Below are 20,298 nucleotides of genomic sequence, written 5' to 3' on the forward strand. Positions count from 1 at the left end.
ACCGGTCCTGGGCCTTCACTAGGTCGTCTCAGCCTTAATTGTTTTAATGTAGTACCTGGTACGCTCTGTAGAACAGCACTGGGGAAAAATAAATGTCAGGCCAAGCGTGGTTAACGGCCACACCACTCGCTCGTCCTCGCTAACAGCACTTGCCCCAACATTATATTCTGGCTATACGGGGGATCTTTGTCTCTTCTGTATACAAAGTATTCCAGTAACCAGCTTTGCTTCGCTCACTTTCTATCGGATTCTGGCCCTGCTCCACAAGAGGCGGATTACTTGGTGCACTGAAAATTGAGAGGAGCGATGGCTTTGGAATTCAAGATTTGGATCTTCAGAGGTTTTTTTTAATATTTTCCATATGAATCCGAAAATTGGGAACACATCCCCAACAGACGGTGTATATATGTGCGCGCGTGTGTCCGTAGCACTTGGCTTGAATCGCATATGTTTTCTGAATAATTCTAAAACTCCTTCAAGCTTCCTTTCAAATGTCAAATGAAATGTATCCGTGCTGAACAAGAGCGTCGCGGCACCACTCATCCGCATCGGTGGCCCTGAGCCAGTGGCGGAAATTCCACATTCCTGTGGCGGTGACGTGACGTCGCGGTTGCGCGTAGCACCCGGCTTGTCGCAGAGGCTCACGGTTCTTTTCGCGGTTGTAATTAACTGTAAGAGCAAACAAAAAATACTACTACTACTACCAGTGCCGGGTTAAGCTAGTGCGGGGCCTGTAGCATATGTTGTAAAGGGGCCCTAAATAAAATAAAAAAACACATAAATATTCAAACACTAATTTTTAACTTGCATAGTAAAATAATTGTATTTTTTCATTTGCTTTACAGCCAGATAATACGACAAATCGCTAACCTTAAACACCCAGTCGTTCATAAAAGTTGAAGGCGGTATAGTACTATAGTAATAGAGCAAGTGCAGAATCACTGAACCGGAATACACATGTAACTTACTACACATGTAGCTCCTACACATGTAGCTCCTACACATGTAGCTACTACACATGTAGCTCCTACACATGTAGCTACTACACATGTAGCTCCTACACATGTAGCTACTACACATGTAGCTCCTACACATGTAGCTACTACACATGTAGCTACTACACATGTAGCTCCTACACATGTAGCTCCGACACATGTAGCTACTACACATGTAGCGACTTGTGCTACTAGGATCGTCCGGCACTGCCTACTACGACTGTGGACGTTAAAGATTCCGTGACGCCATCCGCAAGAGTTGCTTATTGTGTGTGCGTGTGTGGCCGACGTCATTGTGTGTGTCATTGTGTGTGTGTGGCCGACCACTGGACGGGTTCCGCAGGACTGGAAGGATGCCCTGGTGGTCCCCCTCTTTAAGAAAGGGGGACCGCACAGACTGTAACAACTACAGGGGCATCTCACTCCTCAGTGTGCCGGGTAAGGTCCTGGCAAGGATTATTCAACATCGCCTTGCTAGGCACGCTGAGGAGGGGCTTGCGGAGCCCCAATGCGGTTTCAGGAAAGGGCGGTCCTGCACAGATGCCATATTTTCTGTCCGTCTGCTACAGCAGAGGTGTAGGGAATTCCAAAAAGACCTACATCTCTGCTTTATTGACCTGGTCAAGGCCTATGATACCATCAGTAGGACTGGACTCTGGGTTGTTCTTCGTGCTTTCGGAGTCCCTGACCCTCTGCTCACGATCATTAAGGACCTTCATGATGGTGAGCGGGCCCGGGTAAAACTACGTGGCCGGGAGTCGGAGCCTTTCCCTGTACACCTTGGGGTGCGACAGGGATGTCCTCTGGCTCCCACATTATTTAACATCTATTTTGACCGCGTAGTTCGTGAAGCCTTCAATAGCTGTACCGGGGGAATTTCCGTTTGGTACAGATATAATGGGAGGCTGATCGACGCCCGGGTGCGATCAAGGGATGGCTCCCTATTGGTCAACCACGTTATGTATGCCGATGATTTGGTAATAGCTGCTCATTCAGAAGAGGAGTTGGAGGCGCTGCTGCTGAGACTGGAGCGTGCCACTAAGAGGTGGGGCCTTACCATCAGCCCCACCAAAACCAAGCACCTGCCTGGGTATTTTGTACCATCGGACACTCCACCCCCACAACTCCCAATTGGTGATGGGGCAGTTGTGGAGAGAGTGGAGAGTTTCCCATACCTGGGCAGTATGCTTATGACCGGCTCCAGTCTATCAGCAGAGGTCTCACTCCGAATCAGTCGAGCGGCAATATCTTTTCATCGGTTGCGTAACGCTGTGTGGAAGCTACCTGGTCTGTCGCTCCGCACGAAGCTTCAGGTCTTCTCGGCCACGGTCATTCCCTCCTTTCTCTACGCTTGCGAGACGTGGACCCCCCTGGTGGAGCATCTTCGCCGGTTGGAAACATTTAGGCTGGCCTGCCTACGATCCATCCTGGGTTTAACCAGGCTGGATTGTGTGAGGAGCTCACAAATCCTTGAAAGATCTGGGCAAAGTCCCATCAGTGAGCTCCTCCGGCAGGCAAGGCTGCGTTGGCTGGGTCATGTAGCCCGCATGCCCAGCCACCGCATGCCTAAACAGCTTTTGTTCGGCCGGATCGAGGGGGCTAGACGGGCGCGGCACGGGCTGGAGAAGAGATGGAGTGATGTGGTACAGGAGGACGTGGAGCTGAGTGGACTTGCCGATGACTGGTACCAGCGGTGTCAAGATCGGCCTCAGTGGAGGAGGCTCGTGAAGGACGCTACCGGGCAGTTGGAGGCAGTCGCCCTCCAACAACAACGGAGGGCGGAGGAGCGACGCTCACAACAACGAGCGGAGCGCCGGGTGGCTAAAGCACAGCAAGTTGGCACAGTAGGGGGCACAGGTGGTGCATCAGCCAGTCATCTCGGTCATCTCGGTCAGTCGACCAGTGGCACCTGGGTCTGCCCCGTGACCTCCTGCCAGCGGGCTTTCGACACTTCACGTGGCCTCAAGGTGCACTTGGCCTGGCACAAGCATCGTGGTGACGTCACCGCCACTTAGTGGCGAATGGCGGTTGTTGTTGTTGTTGTTGTGTGGCCGACGTCATTGTGTGTGTGTGTGGCCTACGTCATGGCAGGGTGGTGGGGCAGCTCGGGGTGCGCGCTTTGGGTTGACGAGTGAGCACGTGGCGCGTCAAACGCGACTGCCCCCTTCGGTGTCGCGAAGAGGAAGAGTTGACGGGGCACGACAAGGCGGGCCGCCCCCCCCCCCCCTCATCCACCGCCCCCCTTAGTCACGGCAAGAGTTACGAGCGGGAGAAAGGGAGCTATTGAGACGTTTATTGCCCTGCGGAGAAGACGAGGGGCTTGTTTGTGGAAGTCTTTCATCTGCTTCATAATCTCTTTTGTAGTCTTTGAGGTGTTTCTCAATGATGTTTCTCAATGACGTTTCTCAATGACTATAAAAGAGGGTGCTGGAAAGCTCCCGCCCCATCCCCATTTGTTTGCAGGCGGCGTTCTTAGCAGGGGACGTTCATCGCAGGCGAAGTTCTTGTAATTCAATGCACCGTGCCACCCGCCACGCGTAAATCTCGCAACGAGGCACGCCGACGCGGAGCCACACACACACAATGCTCATCTCCCACTGGCAGCCCCTGCACCCGGTAGTGGTTGGACATTCCACATTCCTGCGGCGGTTTATGTCAACCACTGTTTATGTCCTACTTGCTGCTGCTCTTTATTGGTAATAATAATATTAATAACAGAAGCACTTGTTTTATTTTATTTATTGTGATGCCCCGGGCACGTTTGCTGTGTTGATATTTGACGCTAAATGTCTCGTGCTGCATATATTAAATGCGTTGAGACATTCGCGTGAAGTCTATTTTGACAAGTACGCCATGCAAATGAAGGTGGGTTCGTTCGTCGAAGGTGCGGCCCTGAAATTGCATTCATCGCTGCACCGCTGGCGGAAGAGCCTCCACTCGGGGGAGCTCCAGAAGGCCTCTTTAGTAGGGGTACGTCACGCCTACTCCTCCACGCTCATGATATCAATTGATGATTTAGGTTCTCGCAATATGTTTACGATGCAGCATAAACTTTAAAAAAAATCATGATTCTCGTGATATCGATTTCCCATCATTTTTGATTCTTATTTCACTATTCTATTGCCTTGTTTTTGTCCTTTGCTGTAGTTTTAAGTACGGATTTTGTAAAAATGTAATTCACAATTCTGTAATCATTCGGCAATTATATTCGCGAGATTACGATATTTTGCAAAACCGATGTCACGGGAAAAATTGTTCGACGCAACAATGATTGATGTTTGTGCACTCTGTTCGATTTCTCCAGTTACGTGGTGGTTTTTTTCTTGCTGTGGTTGTCCCACCTGATGACGATTGCTTGTGTTGCGATCGAAACGTCGTGATCTATTATTTTTTCTACCTACGTGACTTTACCGAAAGCATGGATTCCTGCAGTCACGAAAGCTTCAAATCAAGATTGTTTTTGTTTTGGTTTATATTTTATTGTTCTGCGATCCGATTTCTATTTGCTTATTTGATGCTTTTTCGTAACTTAAGTGACCCATGTCCTTCTTGCAAATGAGACTCTACCCTAGTCTCTCGAATTCTCAACAGAATCAACTTCATCAATGTTGCCCTTATATTTCGTGCCGTATTGCAGTCTTGCCATATCATGTCAACCCCATTACTCACATAGCGGTGGGAGGTTTGGCAAAGCCAGAACAGCGCACGCACGGCCACCTTTATCTCCCCGTCATTACTGATGCTTTTCGTCGCACCGTCACTGTCGCAGGCGTTTCTTTCGGCTGAAAATATGGTGAAATGTATCATGGCGTAGGGATTGAACCCAGGTGGACGGCATTGTTGCGCAGAGCAGTAACCACTTCTCTAACATTGTTTTCACTCAGTTTGGTCAAACACAGCTCCAAGCGATATCGTGCGAATACCTGCTTACAGTAGAGTATACGAGATGATTGACATGTGGCCATACTTTTAGATGAGTGTGTGATGCAGACCGCACGCCTACGTAAGAAGTAATATACGCGTAGATTTGAAGCTTTCGTGACTGCAAGGATTCATACTCTTTGGTTTTTTCGGTAAAGTCACGTAGGTAACAAAAAAAGACACACTTCAGCGGTTGTGCTTTCGCTACGTTGTCCCCACCTGAAGAAGGACGCTTGTGTTGCGCCCGAAACGTCGTGATTTAATTTAGTTGTTTTCATTTATTTTATTTTTTACCTACGTGACTTTACCGAAAAAACCAAAGAGTATAATATACGCGTGTATATATATATCACACAAGCATCTCAAATATAGCCTACGCAGACTGTTGGGGCAAGTGCTTTTAGCGAGCACCTACGAAGGCCGGCACAGCACGCTTGTGGGGTGGGGGAGGGGGGGTGTCTCTGCCTCCCAAGTGCCGTTGTGTGCACGCCACCTTAGCTACTTGTTTAAGGTCGAGTCAACCTAGGGGAGGCACAGGACAGGCTCGGATAAAATCCGTCACCGATGTTATCCGCGGCTAGCAATCCGAATCCCAGGCCGGCCGTGTGGCTTGTCAGCGAAGATGCACGGGCCGCTTCTCCCACAATTCCCCCCACCCCACGTGTGATAGAGGCGACACACAAACGTCATTGGTGGGTACATGCGTGTGTCATAGGCACCACATGCAGCTGCGGCACCGACACTTGCAAGCACACCCACACACATTCAAAAGCAAAGATTCCCCCAAATAACTTCATAGGTTTATGCTCCAAGTGGCTTTTGAGCAGACCGCAGTGGTATAATGATTAGCGCAGTCATCCCGAGTTAAAATCCCGACCACAGCTCACATTAAGTGCCGCCAGTTCCGAGCCTCTCCTAGATCGACGCAGCCTTAAATTGGTACCTGGTGGTGAGTTGTGAACACGTCAGTTTGTGTGCACACCTGTGATCCATAACATTTGGAGGCAGAGAGTTGGCAGAGCACAGATATTGGAGGTTCATGAATGTGCAACATTAATGCTCTTAGAGAAAATAAGAAATGAGGCAATGAGAGAACGACCCGGTACACGAGGTGACACTCACAGACGTGATCCAAGAGAAATGACCGAGGTGGTTTGGAACATTGTGACGAGAATACATCTAGAAGGTAGCCCGCACGCGGCACTAGACGTATCTAAGTGTGATTGGTCGACTGAGGCTAGCGTCGTGACGTCAGAAAGATGGCAGGATAATGTGTCTTGCCCAGCCCCCACCACCCGGGTGCTGATTGGCTGCTGGGTGCATTCAGCTGGGAAAAGTTGGCCCAAATAAGCGTCGCATTCGTTTGTGGGATTCGTTTTTCCAGATATTCCGGTCGCGGTAATTTATACTGAAAACAAGCAGGGCAACAACAACACAACAACTCCAGGGGCAGGAATTAGGCCCATGTGTGCATGCACGTGTGCGCTTCCGTGGGGAGCGGTAGACTAGCGGTTAGCGCGCTGCGCTATGAACCCGGCAACCCGGGTTCGTTCAATTCCCGCTCACGACAATATCGGTGACGATTATCTGAACCGGTTCTGGGTCTCCCGTAGGTCGACTCAGCCTCATGTGAGTACCTGGAGCGGTGTGTAAACATTTCCACTGGGGAGACAAAGGCGGTCGGTCGGGCGTGGTGCTGGCCAGCCACCCCCTCGTGTACCGTTCCGGCCTTTATAGGTTGTCGCTAACAGCACTTGTCCCCTACAGTCTGTTAAGGCTATACGGGGGATCTGTGTCTTTGGAGGTGCTCGCTAACAGCACCTGCCCCAACAGTCTGTTACAGCAATGTGAGCGATCTTTGTTTCGTAGCTTGCGACTTATTAGAAAGACTGCCCCAGTATTTCGCAGAACGGAACGGACTCGACGCATTTCTGCATGTAAAGGCAAAAGTGCCGCGAGGCAATATTTGGCGCTCTCTATATATTTAGACGCACTCATGTGGGTGCACGATGAAGGGCGGCTCCTTATACAGGTATTACCGTCACGTGACAGCAGCACATCTCTATGGGGGGGAGGGGGGGTTCTGGGTAATCGCCCCCTCCCCCGTACCCCCCCAGGGGCCCAGGTGGGCTGGGGGGAGGGGGAGACAAGACACGCCTGGGTGAGCGCAGAGGACTCTAATTGACGTCACGTGTGACGTCTAAACCGCTGACACGATGCGTGATCCCTGCACCCCTGGAGGTCGGGGGGAGTGGAGGGGGGGTGCGCGGGGGGGGCAATGATGGGGGAGTAGGGGGCGGGGACACGTGACCAAGTTGTCACGTTATGTACGTGGATGTTGTGCACGTTGTGTGTGTGTTGTGTATCTGCGTAAATGGCTACCAACGCAGCTCTCTGTGTGTGTGTACTCCTGTTTTGTGTGGGGTGGGGAGGAGGGGAAGCGGTGGCGTCGTGGTTAACGCGCTGCACGACAACCCCAGCGACGAACTTCGTTTAATTCCCAACCACGACTAATATCAGCGGCGGCTGAAGATCTGTACCGGTCATGGGTATCCACTAGTTAGACTCAACCTTAAACATACGTATTGCTCCTGGTGCGGTGTATAAACATCATCATTTGGGGGAGACAAAGCCCCCCCCCCCCCCCCCAATATTCAAATATGCTCAAATGTCACCCCCCCCCCCCCCAATATATTGCTTTTAAATAGATTTATGTTTATATGATTGTGGTTATGGTTGTACTTTATTCATCCCTAATCTCTGCCATTACATACAATGAAACAATAAATTGTAAAAAAAGAAAGAACATAGCAATGTAATACAATACACTATTAGACATTATTGTAAAAATAAATACAAAGTTCAGGCAGGAAATTCGTTTTCAAATTTAAATATTTTTTTCTGGGGGGGGGGGGGGGACCTCAGACCCCCTGGAACATTTGGTCCCCCCGAATGTTGACTCCATGGCTACGGCCTTGCCACCAGCACGCGACCTGGCGATGGCGGGGCGGGAGAGGGGGGGGGGTGAGCTTATTTAAGAAACCTGCACCAATGTTTGAACATTTTCACCGGGAGACGGAATCGAACCGTAGCTCCGGACCCTGATAGGCCATAACATGTCAACTCATCGCCACTGATTCAAGCAAACCTTGCTGATGAGCCACCCGGTGTCAAAACCGGCCCCGAGTTTTGCGAGTACTCAATCAATACTGCTGACAATTACGCACTCCCAGAAGGCCGCGGGGGGGGGGGCGATGGGTTGTGTTCGAAAACACTTTTCGATGTTTTTGCACGTGGCGAGGCAGCGATACCAATTGGACGTCAATCGTCCGCTTATCTGTTACACTTAGATTCTGCAGAACGACGCTAATGGTTATGCTATGGCATGCACCTGACTCAATAGGCTCTGGCTATCAGCACCTGCCTCACTCAGCCAGCGACTTGTCAAAGGCTGCACGGATGGATGGGGAGGTGGTGGAGATATCTGTGTGTGTGTGAGACGCGCACACAGGGAGGAGCGGTAGTGCAGCGGTTAGCGCGCTGCGTTACGAACCAGGCGAGCCGGGTTCGAATTCCCGCTCACGGCCAACACCGGTGACGAGTATCTGAACCTGGTCATGGGCCTCCTCTCCTAGGTCGACTCAGCCTCAAATGAGTTCCCGGTGCGGTGTGTAAAATCGCATGCGTGGTGCTGGCCACCCCCCTCCTCTCCCTCGTGTGCCGAGCCGGCCTTTATAGGTGCTCGCTAACAGCACTTGCCCCAAAAGTCTGGTGAGGCTATACGGGGGGTGGGGGATCTTTGCCTTTTGTTTGAGATTTGGTAAAGTATTCCACCACCTCGAGGCTTGCTGCTCACGCTTGAGCGCGCGCAGCAGGTGAGGACACCTGCGCGGAGGGGTGGAATGGCTCGCGTCTCGCGTCCAGCTGTTTGTCTTTGGGCGGCTGCTGCCTCCATTAGTGCGCCGCGCGTCGTGAGTGAGAGGATTTGCGGGGATCTTGAACCGTAAACCCCTCCACAGCCACCACCACCACCACCCAGGGACCGCGCGGAACGCGGGCGTGGGAAATGGGGCGGTGGTTGGTCCTGGTAATGGTTTTAGTGGTGATTGTGTTGGCGCTGATGGTGGTGTTGGTATGGGGGAGCGGTGGTGCAGCGGTTGGCGCGCTGCGCTACGAATCGGGTGTCCCGATTTCGATTCCCACTCATGGGTAACACCAGTGGCGATTATCTGAACTGGGTCTCAACTAGGTCGACTAAGCCTCAATTGAGTACCTTGTACGGTCGGCCGTGGTGCTGGCCACCCCACTCCCTCGTCTGCCATTCCGGCCTTCATAGGTGCTCGCTAACAGAACTTGCCCCTCAACAATGTGTTAAGGAGGAATGCTGTCTTTGGTGCTGATGGTGATAATAGTCGTAGTAATGCTGGTGGTGGTGATGATAGTTGTTGGTGCTACTCGTGGTGTTCATGGATGTGGTGGTGATAATAGTATCGATGGTGGTTGTTGTGGTGTTAATTTTAGTTTTGATGGGGCTAGTGACTGTAGTAATGATGGCGGTGGTTGTTCTGTTTTTGGCCAAACATAATTAAAATAATTATAGCCACATATGGTAGCCGCGCTATTATCCATAGCGCGAGGCGTTATGATTCGCAGATTGAGTCTACAATCATTTCACAATGTGATGGGGCGATGTTGCTCCGGCGGTATATGGTTTTACCCAATCATTGTTAATTTTGGTTAATACAACCGCAGTATTAATCGGGGTGAGCGCTGGGCTCTGTCCGTCAACGCGTTCACAAAAAGTGCACAACCCCGGAACCAGTGGCTGGAAAAATCGAAGCACACGGCTCGCGAACTCCAAACGCCCACATTTCGGGGGCAAAATTGGCAACGAATGTATGGGACGTTGAACTTCTTTCGCACCGTACGCAGCCAACTGTGGGAATCGGAGGTGTGTGGAAGGACAACAATCTAAACAACGCAAACCCCATATAACCTCGTGTTTTTTACACCTCGTTGTTTAAATATTAACGTTAAATAAAATAATAACGCGTTGTTTTTTTTGCGTGCGATCGTTTGGAACCTTTGAGTGATCGCGTGCACGAGAGGACTAAAATGAGAGTAGTGATCTCGAGACGGAGACAGAGTGTGAAGGGCGGCGAGAGAGCGAGAGAGAGAGGCTCTCGAATGGCGATAGCTGATTGATGAATGCAGAGTGAGATGTCACCGCTCGCTACGTCGTGCCGCGAGGGACAGCCGGGACATCTGCAGACACTAGAATCTCCCACCTACCGAGCCGCCCCCCCCCCACTTAGCACCCCCTCCACCCCACCTATCCCTCCCTACCTCCCACTTATGCCCTCCCTCCCCCCCAACAAGCCTCCCCACCTAGCCTCCCCCACCTAGCCCCCCCCTCACCTGCCCTCCCCCACCTAGCCCCCCCCACCTAGCCCCCCACCTAGCCCCCCACCTAGCCCCCCCACCTAGCCCCCCCACCTGCCCCCCCACCTAGCTCCCCCACCTAGCCTCCCCACCTAGCCCCCCCCCACCTGCCCTCCCCCACCTAGCCCCCCCCCACCTAGCCCCCCCCCACCTGCCCCCCCCCCCCCACCTAGCCCCTCCCCCCCTACTTGCCTCAATCCCTCCCTCCCAGAGCTGCACAGAACGGCAGGCAGGTAGGCAAGGCCTGAAGTGGATGTTTTTGTTCAACACGATCCAGGTAGCCGCATAGGTGTGCGGGGGAATTCACATTCCTGCGTGTACCTACAGGCTCTCGTGTATTTCTGGGTCGGTGTCGTTTTGTTTTATTATTAGTATTATTATTAATCACCAGCGCTGTTGCTGTGGTCATTGTCAGCGTCAATGTTACACATCGCGGCGACAAACCATCGTCGTCGCAATCATCGTCACGCATTCGATGGCCGAATGATCCATCCCACGTCAGATCTCGGAAGCTCTGCTGGGGCTGAGCCTGCTTGCCGTTTGAGTGGGTCGCCAGCATGCACAGCGGGTTGCTATAGGCTGCTGCTGCTGCTGCGACGGCTCCAAGTGGTTTGTTGTTGGCAAGTGTTGCAACAACGTCGGTCGTTGTTCTGTACTTCTATGCTCCCCCTGATTCACCAAAACAGCGCTGCGAGCGTCCAACAACTCCCATGCCGGACACGGCACGGGGTAGTTTTCATCCAGCAGTAGGTTGACAACGGGATGTGTATCACAGCGTGCGTCCATTCTTACAATATTATAACAGCTGTTAACCCCTGGTGGAAGGCAATTGCCTGAAAGTTTAGCGTCGACTATGATCATACTATATGGTGCAGACGGACGGACATAATTCATGCATTTAGCACTCACAAACTTGGTTTGATTGGCATGTGTCAGAAGTGCAGAAGCTGCCAGCGTGATTTGGTAAAGAAAGTGAACCAATTATTGGGGCCACGCGGTGGCGAGATGTTAGTTGCCTCGCTTGGTACGCAGGAGGACATGAGTTATGAGTTTGATCCCAAACCCTGACGACGCCTGTTGTATATTTGTCGTTCGCAAGTTCTCTCCCCGTACGCTTAGATTATTTGGCTGCTACTATACATTTACACGTGTGATGATGATTATGATATAGGCCACTTCGATTATAAGCTATCACGTGTGACCAAGTTGCTTCTGAAAAAGAGCAAATAGTTCAGTGGGCTTGTGGGCTTTAGCTGGTAAAAATAGAATCGTGGTGATGATGCTGCTGCTGCTGCGCTGGTAGTGGTGCACAAAGCAAAATCAACAACAACAAAAATCAACACATTCGTCAATAACGCTGCCTGATCAAATGTGGTAGCTTTAAATAAGGCTCAATTTTTGAAATTGGTAAGGCTCCATCCCGCTAAACAGCTGTGCTACAAGGACGACCACAGCGCAAGGCAGTGGCGGCCGTTACAGGACATCGCAGTTACCTCGAGTTCACGTAGAGATCCATAGAGTTGCACAGAGTTGCACAGAGTTGCACAGAGTTGCACAGAGTTGCACAGAGTTGCACAGAGTTGCACAGAGTTGCACAGAGTTCCACAGAGATGCACAGAGACGCATGAAGCTCAGCCCAAGGCCGTCGGCAGTGGCGGAGCAGCAGCAACAACAACACAACGACAGATTACGTGCACGGAAACCCAGGCCAGGCACTCGTTGAAAATCGAATAAACAATGCAACGGTGCTTAAATGGGAATTAAAAAAAACAGCAACAGTGCCACAGATACACCCCGCGTGCGTTCACGCACGAATCCTCGCACGTGACGGAGCTGGATTGTAGCATTATTCACAGCAGCTAGTGGCCGAGATCGGCACGGTTGGCTACGTACGGTGCGAAAGAAGTTCCACATACGGTACATTAGCATACGGCAGGGGGTCTCTCGGTAACTGACGAGTCGGCGTCGACGCGGCCTCGGCTGTGAATTGTTGCGGCGACTCGGGGTTATTATTTTTGCTTCATTTATTTGTTTTTAATCCGCGTTATTCGTTTGTTGGGGGGGGGGGGAGCGGGGGGGGGATGAACCCGCCTGGTAAGTTCTTCGTTTGCCGCGCGTCCTCCAGACAGAACGAGCATCTGGCGACCTACGCCCGTCTCGACGAGCGACGTTAAAGAGCAAAGTCATCGGCGTAGGCGCCGTTTGTTACCACAATTCACGCTGAGAATCGACCACCGCGCCCCGCCCCCTGCCCCCCCCCCCCCCTCCTGCCCCCCCCCCCCCCCGGCCCCCCACCGCCCCCTTCCTGCTTCTCCGCTCAGACGCGGCTCCGCTTTGGAACTCCGTTCAGCTTAATAATTGTTATTATTACAATAATTATAATAATGACGACGACGACACTGGGCGAAGACCCCCGGGGCCGGCCCAGGACACGCTGCTGCTGGCGGGACGGTGTCGCTCGGTTCGGCCTGGGAACGCCTGGAAATGAATTCGCAGAATGAATTCGCTCGGCATTATCATCAGCCATGATCTATACACTGCTGGGCTGGTGAATATGGAGTGCATAGATGTGGGGGGGGAGGGGCATCTAGTACCGTTTAACAATTAATGCAGCTGCACTGCTACGATCTGCCCACCATGCGGGCACACAGCCCGTGGCCTATAGCACCTGTGACACCTGTGACACCTGAAGCCCAACCCTGCTTATTTCCCAGGTCTGATGTGATCGGGCGCATTCACCTCCTCGCTGAGTCTCGTGACTCTTTTTCAGTAGGGTCATGCCGAGTTTTTGCAGTTGGAGAGGAGTGGGAGGCGATTGCTATGAATCATTCACATTTAGTAATTGTTGGTGCCTTTTTTTTTCTTCTTCTTCAAGTTTGGCAAACACATGGACCATGACGTCGGCACACAAATGGCCTACTCTTGTGAATGACGTCACGGGATCTTTAACGTCCTCCGTGTATATAAAATGTGTATACACTTTAATTACACCGGCAGTATTAATCAGGGCGGCCGCTGGGATTCGAACCGTGACTCTCTGCAACAAACGCCGAACGCGTTGCCGCTTATAGGCCGTGACGTTCTTGGGTTGCTTCGTTCACACGACGTCTTGATGCAATGTGGTCTTTTAAAAGTGTCACAACTTCTCTCAAACGAGTATCGGAGCGCCTGTTATCTTCGTTGGCCGCCCTGAGCCGAAGTAGGAAATTCCACATTCCATTGACGGGTACGGTCAATCCATTATTAAACTACGGTTGACGTGGAATATGGGGTTGTAACGATTTGCGCATTACACTGCCGGCGATGATATATGGATATGATATATATATCATTTATTGATGTATATCTGATATATAGAAATAAATATATACCGATTCAGGGTCGCGGTTTGTTGTTTTATTGTTGGTGAATGTTGCGGCCTCGAGTGGCTGGAGGGGTCACGTGACCACACGCGCAGTTCAATCTCATGCATCGCGAGCTTCAATTAAGAATCGATATTAATCGACATCAATCGACGCATCGCTAGACCCACAGCAGCAAGAGGTTTGCATACGCGTATTGAATGCGTGCGGAGGCATGCATGGGTAGATCTTTCACCAACCGGCATTGACCAGCGATGGTGAAGTATGGTCAAACACCCCCCCCCCCCCACCCTCCCTGCGACGACCCGCGCGGTGTGTGAAGGCCCTCGCTCAGCGGTGGGTTGGACGCACGTGGCGGTAGCGTGGCCGATAAAGGTCACCTGTCCGAAACGTCTAATCTCTCTCGTTGAGCGAGAGGAATGCATCGCATTGAAATTGTTAAGATGCGTTTGTGAAGAGCGTCGATAACAGGTATAATACAGACATCGTGCATACTTGCGTGGGAGGGCATTGTGATGGTATCAGTTTTGCATGGATCACACGCACACCCTTACACATACAAACACGGCCTCACACGCACAAATACAATGATCCCCGATGTAGCGCAGACTGGTGGGGCGAGTGCTGTGAGCAAGCATCTACAAAAGCCCGAAACAGCACACGAGGGGGTGGTGTGGCCAGCAAACACGCCCAGCCGCCTTCGTCTCCTCAGTGATGATGTTTACGCACCCCGCACCAGGTACTCATTTGCGGCTGAGTCGACCTAGGGAAGGCCCAGGACCGGTTTAGATAACCGTCACAACGGTGTTGACCGTAAGCGGGACTGGAACTCGGATCGTAGCGCAATGTACTAACCACGACGCCACCGCTCCCCACATACGCAAAGACACACACACTTCCAGACAACAACAGTCGACCATTCGCCACTAAGTTGGCGGTGACATCGCCTTACGGCGCTTGTGCCAAGCTATGTGCACTTTGAGGCCACGTGAAGCGCGGAATGCTCGCTGGCAAGGGGTCACGGGGCAGGTACAAGTTATTGCGGGGTCACAAACGAAAATGTTTTGCAGATGTTCCAACCTCTGCTTCATACTGTGGCAAAATGTGCACGCACACCCAGCCAGCAAGTCACACCAACACCCGCGTGTACACACGCGCACACACACCCGTGCAACACTGGCGCACACACACACACAACCTCACTGATGTTGTACACACATCGACAAACAGAAAGACAAAGATCCCCCGCGTAGCATTTGACAGACTGTTGGAGCAAGTGCTGTTAACGAGTAGCACCAATGAAGGCCGACACGGCGCACGAGGATGTGGTGTGTGACCAGCAACCACGCCCGGCCGCCTTTGTCTTCTCAGTTGCGATGTTTACACACCGCACCAGGTACTCGTTTAAGACTGAGTCGACACCCAGAGAGAGAAACACACACACACACACAGGCGTCACAGCAATGAGTGTCGTCACCTATCTGATGTACATCGCCATAGCCAGAGCTTAATTTGAACCGGGCCCGTCCGGGTCGTTGCCCCGGAAAATATTTCTGTGCCTGGTACACCACATCAAGTATTGCAAAATAAAAAAAATCTCAACACATTCCGAAAAAACCTAAGAATATGAATCCTTGCAGTCACGAAAGCTTCAAATTTAGAATAAACACATTCGTCAAAAGAACAGCCTTAAATTTAAAGAATATATCTTAAGTGACGTTTCGAGCAGCGACCCTTCTTCACGGGACATAGAGAGGCAAGAGAGGTCGAGTGGCCTTCTTCAAAGCACGTGGTAACTTCAACTTAACAACATTGATGTGCTACGAAGAAGGGCCATCGTCCGAAACGTTGCCGATTAATATACTTTTAAAATAAAAAATTTTCCTTGCGATTAAGGTTTACGGTGTTATTGAAGAATTTGTTGACTTTTTCCCCCCATTTAATAAGATTACGAGCAGTAGCAGCAGCACGAGTGCTCGCGTATCGGGAAGACACGCGCACACGTGGTGCCGGGCAAGCGACCTGCCGCCTGGTTTCAATAAAGCCACGTGGAATGCTCTCTTCTAGCCACTCGCTGCAGAGATGAAACACCGTCAATTGCAACATCAAACGATTGTCGCCTTCAATTCCGCTGATGAACACCCTTCCCCCCCCCCCCCCCACCACGATATCTCGCCATCGCTTCATTCCCTCTGCTAGAGCTCGCGATAAATAAAAAATATCCGCTCCTAAAGTCGTCCACGACGTGGATTTAGGGTCCTTGCCCTTCTGCTCGCTGACCTCTTGGGGTGCCCCTTCAATAACCGCGTCGGTAACCTGGCCCTCTTCCATCCCGCACACGTGCACCACCCATCACAACAACCTCCCCTTAAGCGATTCAGGCATGGAAATTCCCTCGCATCGTCCGCGTATCGCGCGCACGCGTCCGAACGTGATTGCACGCGTACGTTATCGCCCAGCGATCTGACCCGAGCAGTAAGACGTCGGGCATTAATTGTACAAGTGGTCCCACACACCGGCATTGCTCTCTTGATGTTATGTTGTTGTGCAGCGGAGTAAATCCAAGCGAACCGAGTTCGACTCCCCCGCCAATGGCTCTGACATCAGCGGACAAGGTTCTGTGCACTATTTTTTTTTGTTTTTGACCGACCCGCAAATGACCAGCGTGATGAAGTATGGTCGGGCCGTGCAGAGGCCTTCGTCCAGCAATGGAATTACGAATCAATTAATGATTTAATCGTACGTTGTTTCTTCTTTTTTTACCCAACAATCATGAGAAGTGAATATTTTAAGCTCCAGTTTGGAGACACTGAACTTGTGAAATCGTCGCATCGGTCTCACGCAGTGATGCCATTCCAAACACCAGAACCCTGTGATCTGTTTTAAGCATCGTACAGCGAAGCAGGCAATTGTGTCTGCTTCATGCATCTGCCTGTCTAGCCGAATATAAATAATAATGATTTTTTTTTTTTTTTACACAAGCAGCCCGCACCGTCATTTGAACGTGTCCGTCAAGCGTCCAACGTCCAGTCAGCCAGCAAAACCTTTTTCTCATCTAGTATGACAACCCATCGGCCCCAAGGCCTTCTGGGAGTGCACACATTTCAGCAGCATTTTGCTTCGGCAGAGGCAAACTCGGCCATCGGTTTCGTCACACGGTGTCTCACCCAGCAGAGTCAGGATGATGTCTGAGTTCGCTTGACGATGCGCGTGCAACGATAACGGTGTAAATAACATCAAAGGAATTTCGCGACATTGAAACTGCGACACGAACACAAGGCATCAGCTACCACAAAGCAGGCGGGTCGTCGGTTCGATTCCGACCCTGACACCTGCTGTGTATTTAAGAGTTTGCGCGTCCTCCACGTGGTCTCGTGGATTTTATCGCCGGGTCCTCCAGATTTTTTTCCACTCCACATCGTTAATGGACACGCGTTTAGATAGAGTATTTGGCTGCTACAAATGTACACGTGATAAGCCACTTCGTTGAGCTGTCATTTGTGGCCAGGTAGCTGCTGAAAAAGAGCTGTATAGCAGTTCAGTGGGCCTTACCACAGCAAGAAAATGTTCTTGCTGTGGTTTTCACACCTGATGATGATTGCTTGTGTTGCAATCGAAACGTCGTGAGAATGTTATTGTTTTCTTTTTGTTATTTTATTATTTACCTTCTACGTGACTTTACCGAAAGAACCAAGAACATGAATCCCTGCAGTCACGAAAGCTTTAAACTAGATGCATTTCAAGTGGCAGACAAGAACAGGATGTCGCAGACAAGAACAGTGGCAGACAAGAACAGATTTGATCGTTTTATATTAATATATTTTTTATTATTTGTTTGTTTACCTTCTACGTGACTTTACCGAAAGAACCAAGAATATAACTCAAGTTAGGTTTCGCCATCAAGGCGACAACCTGCACCTCCGATTAACGCGGTTGGCTACGTACGGTGCGAAAGAAGTTCAACATCATACATACGTAGAGTGGAGGTCAGTTGAAGGCCAGTCAGAGTCTGGCCTCCAATCTTGTCTGGCCTCTCTGGGTGCTTTGGAGAAGTGTCATTGCCCGAAACGTCGCCCATTATATACTCTTTTTCTTTTTTAAAGGCAGTGTTATTGACGAGTGTATTGAGTTTGTTGTTATTTGTGCTTGTACATTACTGCCAACGCAAGTTATCACAAAATAATCTGGGCGTGCATGTGTGTGTTTTTCCTTGCCTATGCGTGCATGTTGCGTGCAAGTGTTCACGTGTGCGTGTGTGCGTGCGTTTATCCATGCGCGCACTATGTACGTATGTTGAACTTCTTTCGCACCGTACGTAACCAACCGTGCTTATCGTATGTGCGTATGCCTTTGTGAGCGTTCATCCGTTGTGCATCTGTGCGTGTGCTCGTTAACAGCACTTTCCCCAAGAGTATGTTAAATGCTATACGGGGGATCGTTGTCTTTGTGTTTACACGTTCGATTCCCAATCACGACCAACATAGGTGACGAATGTCTGAATCGGTCATGGGTCTACCCCTAGGTCGACTCAGCCGTAACAAAAATAGTACATGGGGCGGTGTGTAAACATCATTGGGGAGACAAAGGCGGCCCGGCGTGGTGCTTACCACATACCCCCCTCCTGTGCCGTACTGACCTTCATAGGTGCTCGCAAACAGCACTTGCCGCAACAGTCTCGTGAGGCTATACGGGGGACCTTTGCCTTTGTGTGTGTGCCTTCGTTCCTGGGGAGCGGTGGTGTAGCGGTTAGCGCGCTGCGCTACGAACCCGGCGACCCAGGTTCGATTCCCGCTCACGGCCAACACCGGTGACGATTATCTGAACCGGTCCTGGGCCTCCCCTAGGTCGACTGAGCTCTCAAATGAGTACCTGGTGCGGTGTGTAAACATCGCCACTGGGGAGACAAAGGCGTCCGGGCGTGGTGCTGGCCACCCACCCCCTCGTGTACCGTTCCGGCCTTCATAGGTGCTCGCTAACAGCACTTGCTCCTACAGTCTGTCAAGGCTATACGGAGGATCTTTGTCTTTGCCTTCGTTCCTTGACGTGTCTCGTAGCCTAGCGCGTGTTGTCGCGTGTGCGTGTTCCTCCCGACCTGTGAGTTCGCGCACTGAACTCGAGATTCATTCCCGACCTCGGCTCACAGCAGTGGCGGATGGAGTCAGAACTTGGTCTGAACCATCCATTAACTCGGCCTTAATCAAGTACCCGGTGCGGTGTTTGTGTGTGTGTGTCGACATGGGTAAGCGGAAGACAAAGGCGGCCGGCCGCGAGTTCTTAAATCACCACCACCATGTGCGCCATTGCGGCCTGAATAGGCGCTCGCTAACATCACTTGCCCCCAACATTCTGTTATGGCGACAACGTCGCTGCATGTTTTGTTCATGGACACACCGCTGTACGTGTGTCCACACACGCGTCCCCGTGTCTGTACACACACGCGTTCTCGCACCCACGTATACACGTACGTGTATCCGTGTGCACGTGTGTGCGTGTGCACGTGTACCCGTGTGCACGTGTGTGCGTGTGCACGTGTGTGCGCGCGCGTGTACTCACCGACAGAGACATGCCTGAGTCGCTCCCCTCGCCGCCCGGCCTCCGACGCCTCCCAGGGCACCCCTCCGCCCCCCCCTGTCCGTGACCACCTCCGCCGCTGCCAGCCACGGGGGTCCGCGTCTTGACCCCTCCTCACCAGGGTTCAACTCCCTTTACCCACCGAGAGACCCCAGCCGGACCCCAGCCGGACCCTGATCGAGGGGTCCAGGCAACCGGGACCAACCCCCGCCGCCCCCCCCGGCCTCGATCACCGCGCCCCCGGTTCCTCGCAGAGTCGAGCTCCCTTGCGCGCTCGCCTCGGCATCGTCGCCACCCCCGCGGTCTCGGGGCACGTGGGCACCTCGGGGAGAGAGGACTTCGTGGCGGCGGTAGCGGCGGCCGAGGCAGGAGCCGCTTGAGCGGCTTTGAATCAACGAGCCACCGCCTCGCTCCTCGTCGAAGTTGACCGAGTCGCCCGGACTCGGTGTCGGGTGCGCGAGTGACTGCGTCCACCTGCGCGTGTGCGTGCGTCTGTGCGCGTGTAAGGGTGACTGCGTGTGTGTCTGTCAGTCGACCCGTGGCACCTGCTGGGTCTGCCCCGTGACCTCCTGCCGGCGGGCGTTCGACACTTCACGTGGCCTCAACGTGCACATAGCCTGGCACAAGCGTCGTGGTGACTTCACCGCCACTTAGTCGCGAATGGCGGTTGTTGCTGTTGTCTGTGAATGTGTCAGTCTGCGCGTGCCCGTACTTGTGTCCGCGTGCGCGTGTGTGTGTGCTGGTGTACGACTGTCTGTCTACCGTGCGTCTACTTTGTGTGACTGCGTATGTGTGTGCGTGAGGCCGTGTCCACTACTGTGCGTGTGAGCCCGTGCCACTACTGTGTGCGTGAGCCCGTGCCGCTGCGTGTGAGCTCGTGTCATTGTGCATGAGTCCGTGTCGCTCTGTCTGAGCTCCTGTCACTGTGTGCGTGAGCTCGTGCCACGGCGCGTGGGAGCTCGTGTCACCGCGTGTGTGTGTGAGCTCGTGCCGGTTGCGTGTGCGAG

The 20,298-nt window shown here is 52.1% G+C and overlaps 1 protein-coding gene across 1 annotated transcript in view; it reads right to left on the minus strand.

Moving 5' to 3' along the window:
• The window catches only part of LOC133347946 (uncharacterized), a 90,170-nt gene extending 69,872 nt beyond the window's left edge, over positions 1-20,298 (minus strand). Inside the window, exon 1 of the mRNA XM_061560711.1 lies at positions 19,274-20,298. Within this exon, the coding sequence (XP_061416695.1) occupies positions 19,274-19,285 (12 nt within the window). The 5' untranslated portion in view covers positions 19,286-20,298. The remainder of the gene's footprint in view (positions 1-19,273) is intronic.

The sequence above is a fragment of the Lethenteron reissneri genome, chromosome 26 (assembly GCF_015708825.2).
Source record: "Lethenteron reissneri isolate LAM-NWPU_2019-01 chromosome 26, ASM1570882v1, whole genome shotgun sequence".
Classification (NCBI taxonomy): Eukaryota; Metazoa; Chordata; class Hyperoartia; order Petromyzontiformes; family Petromyzontidae; genus Lethenteron; species Lethenteron reissneri.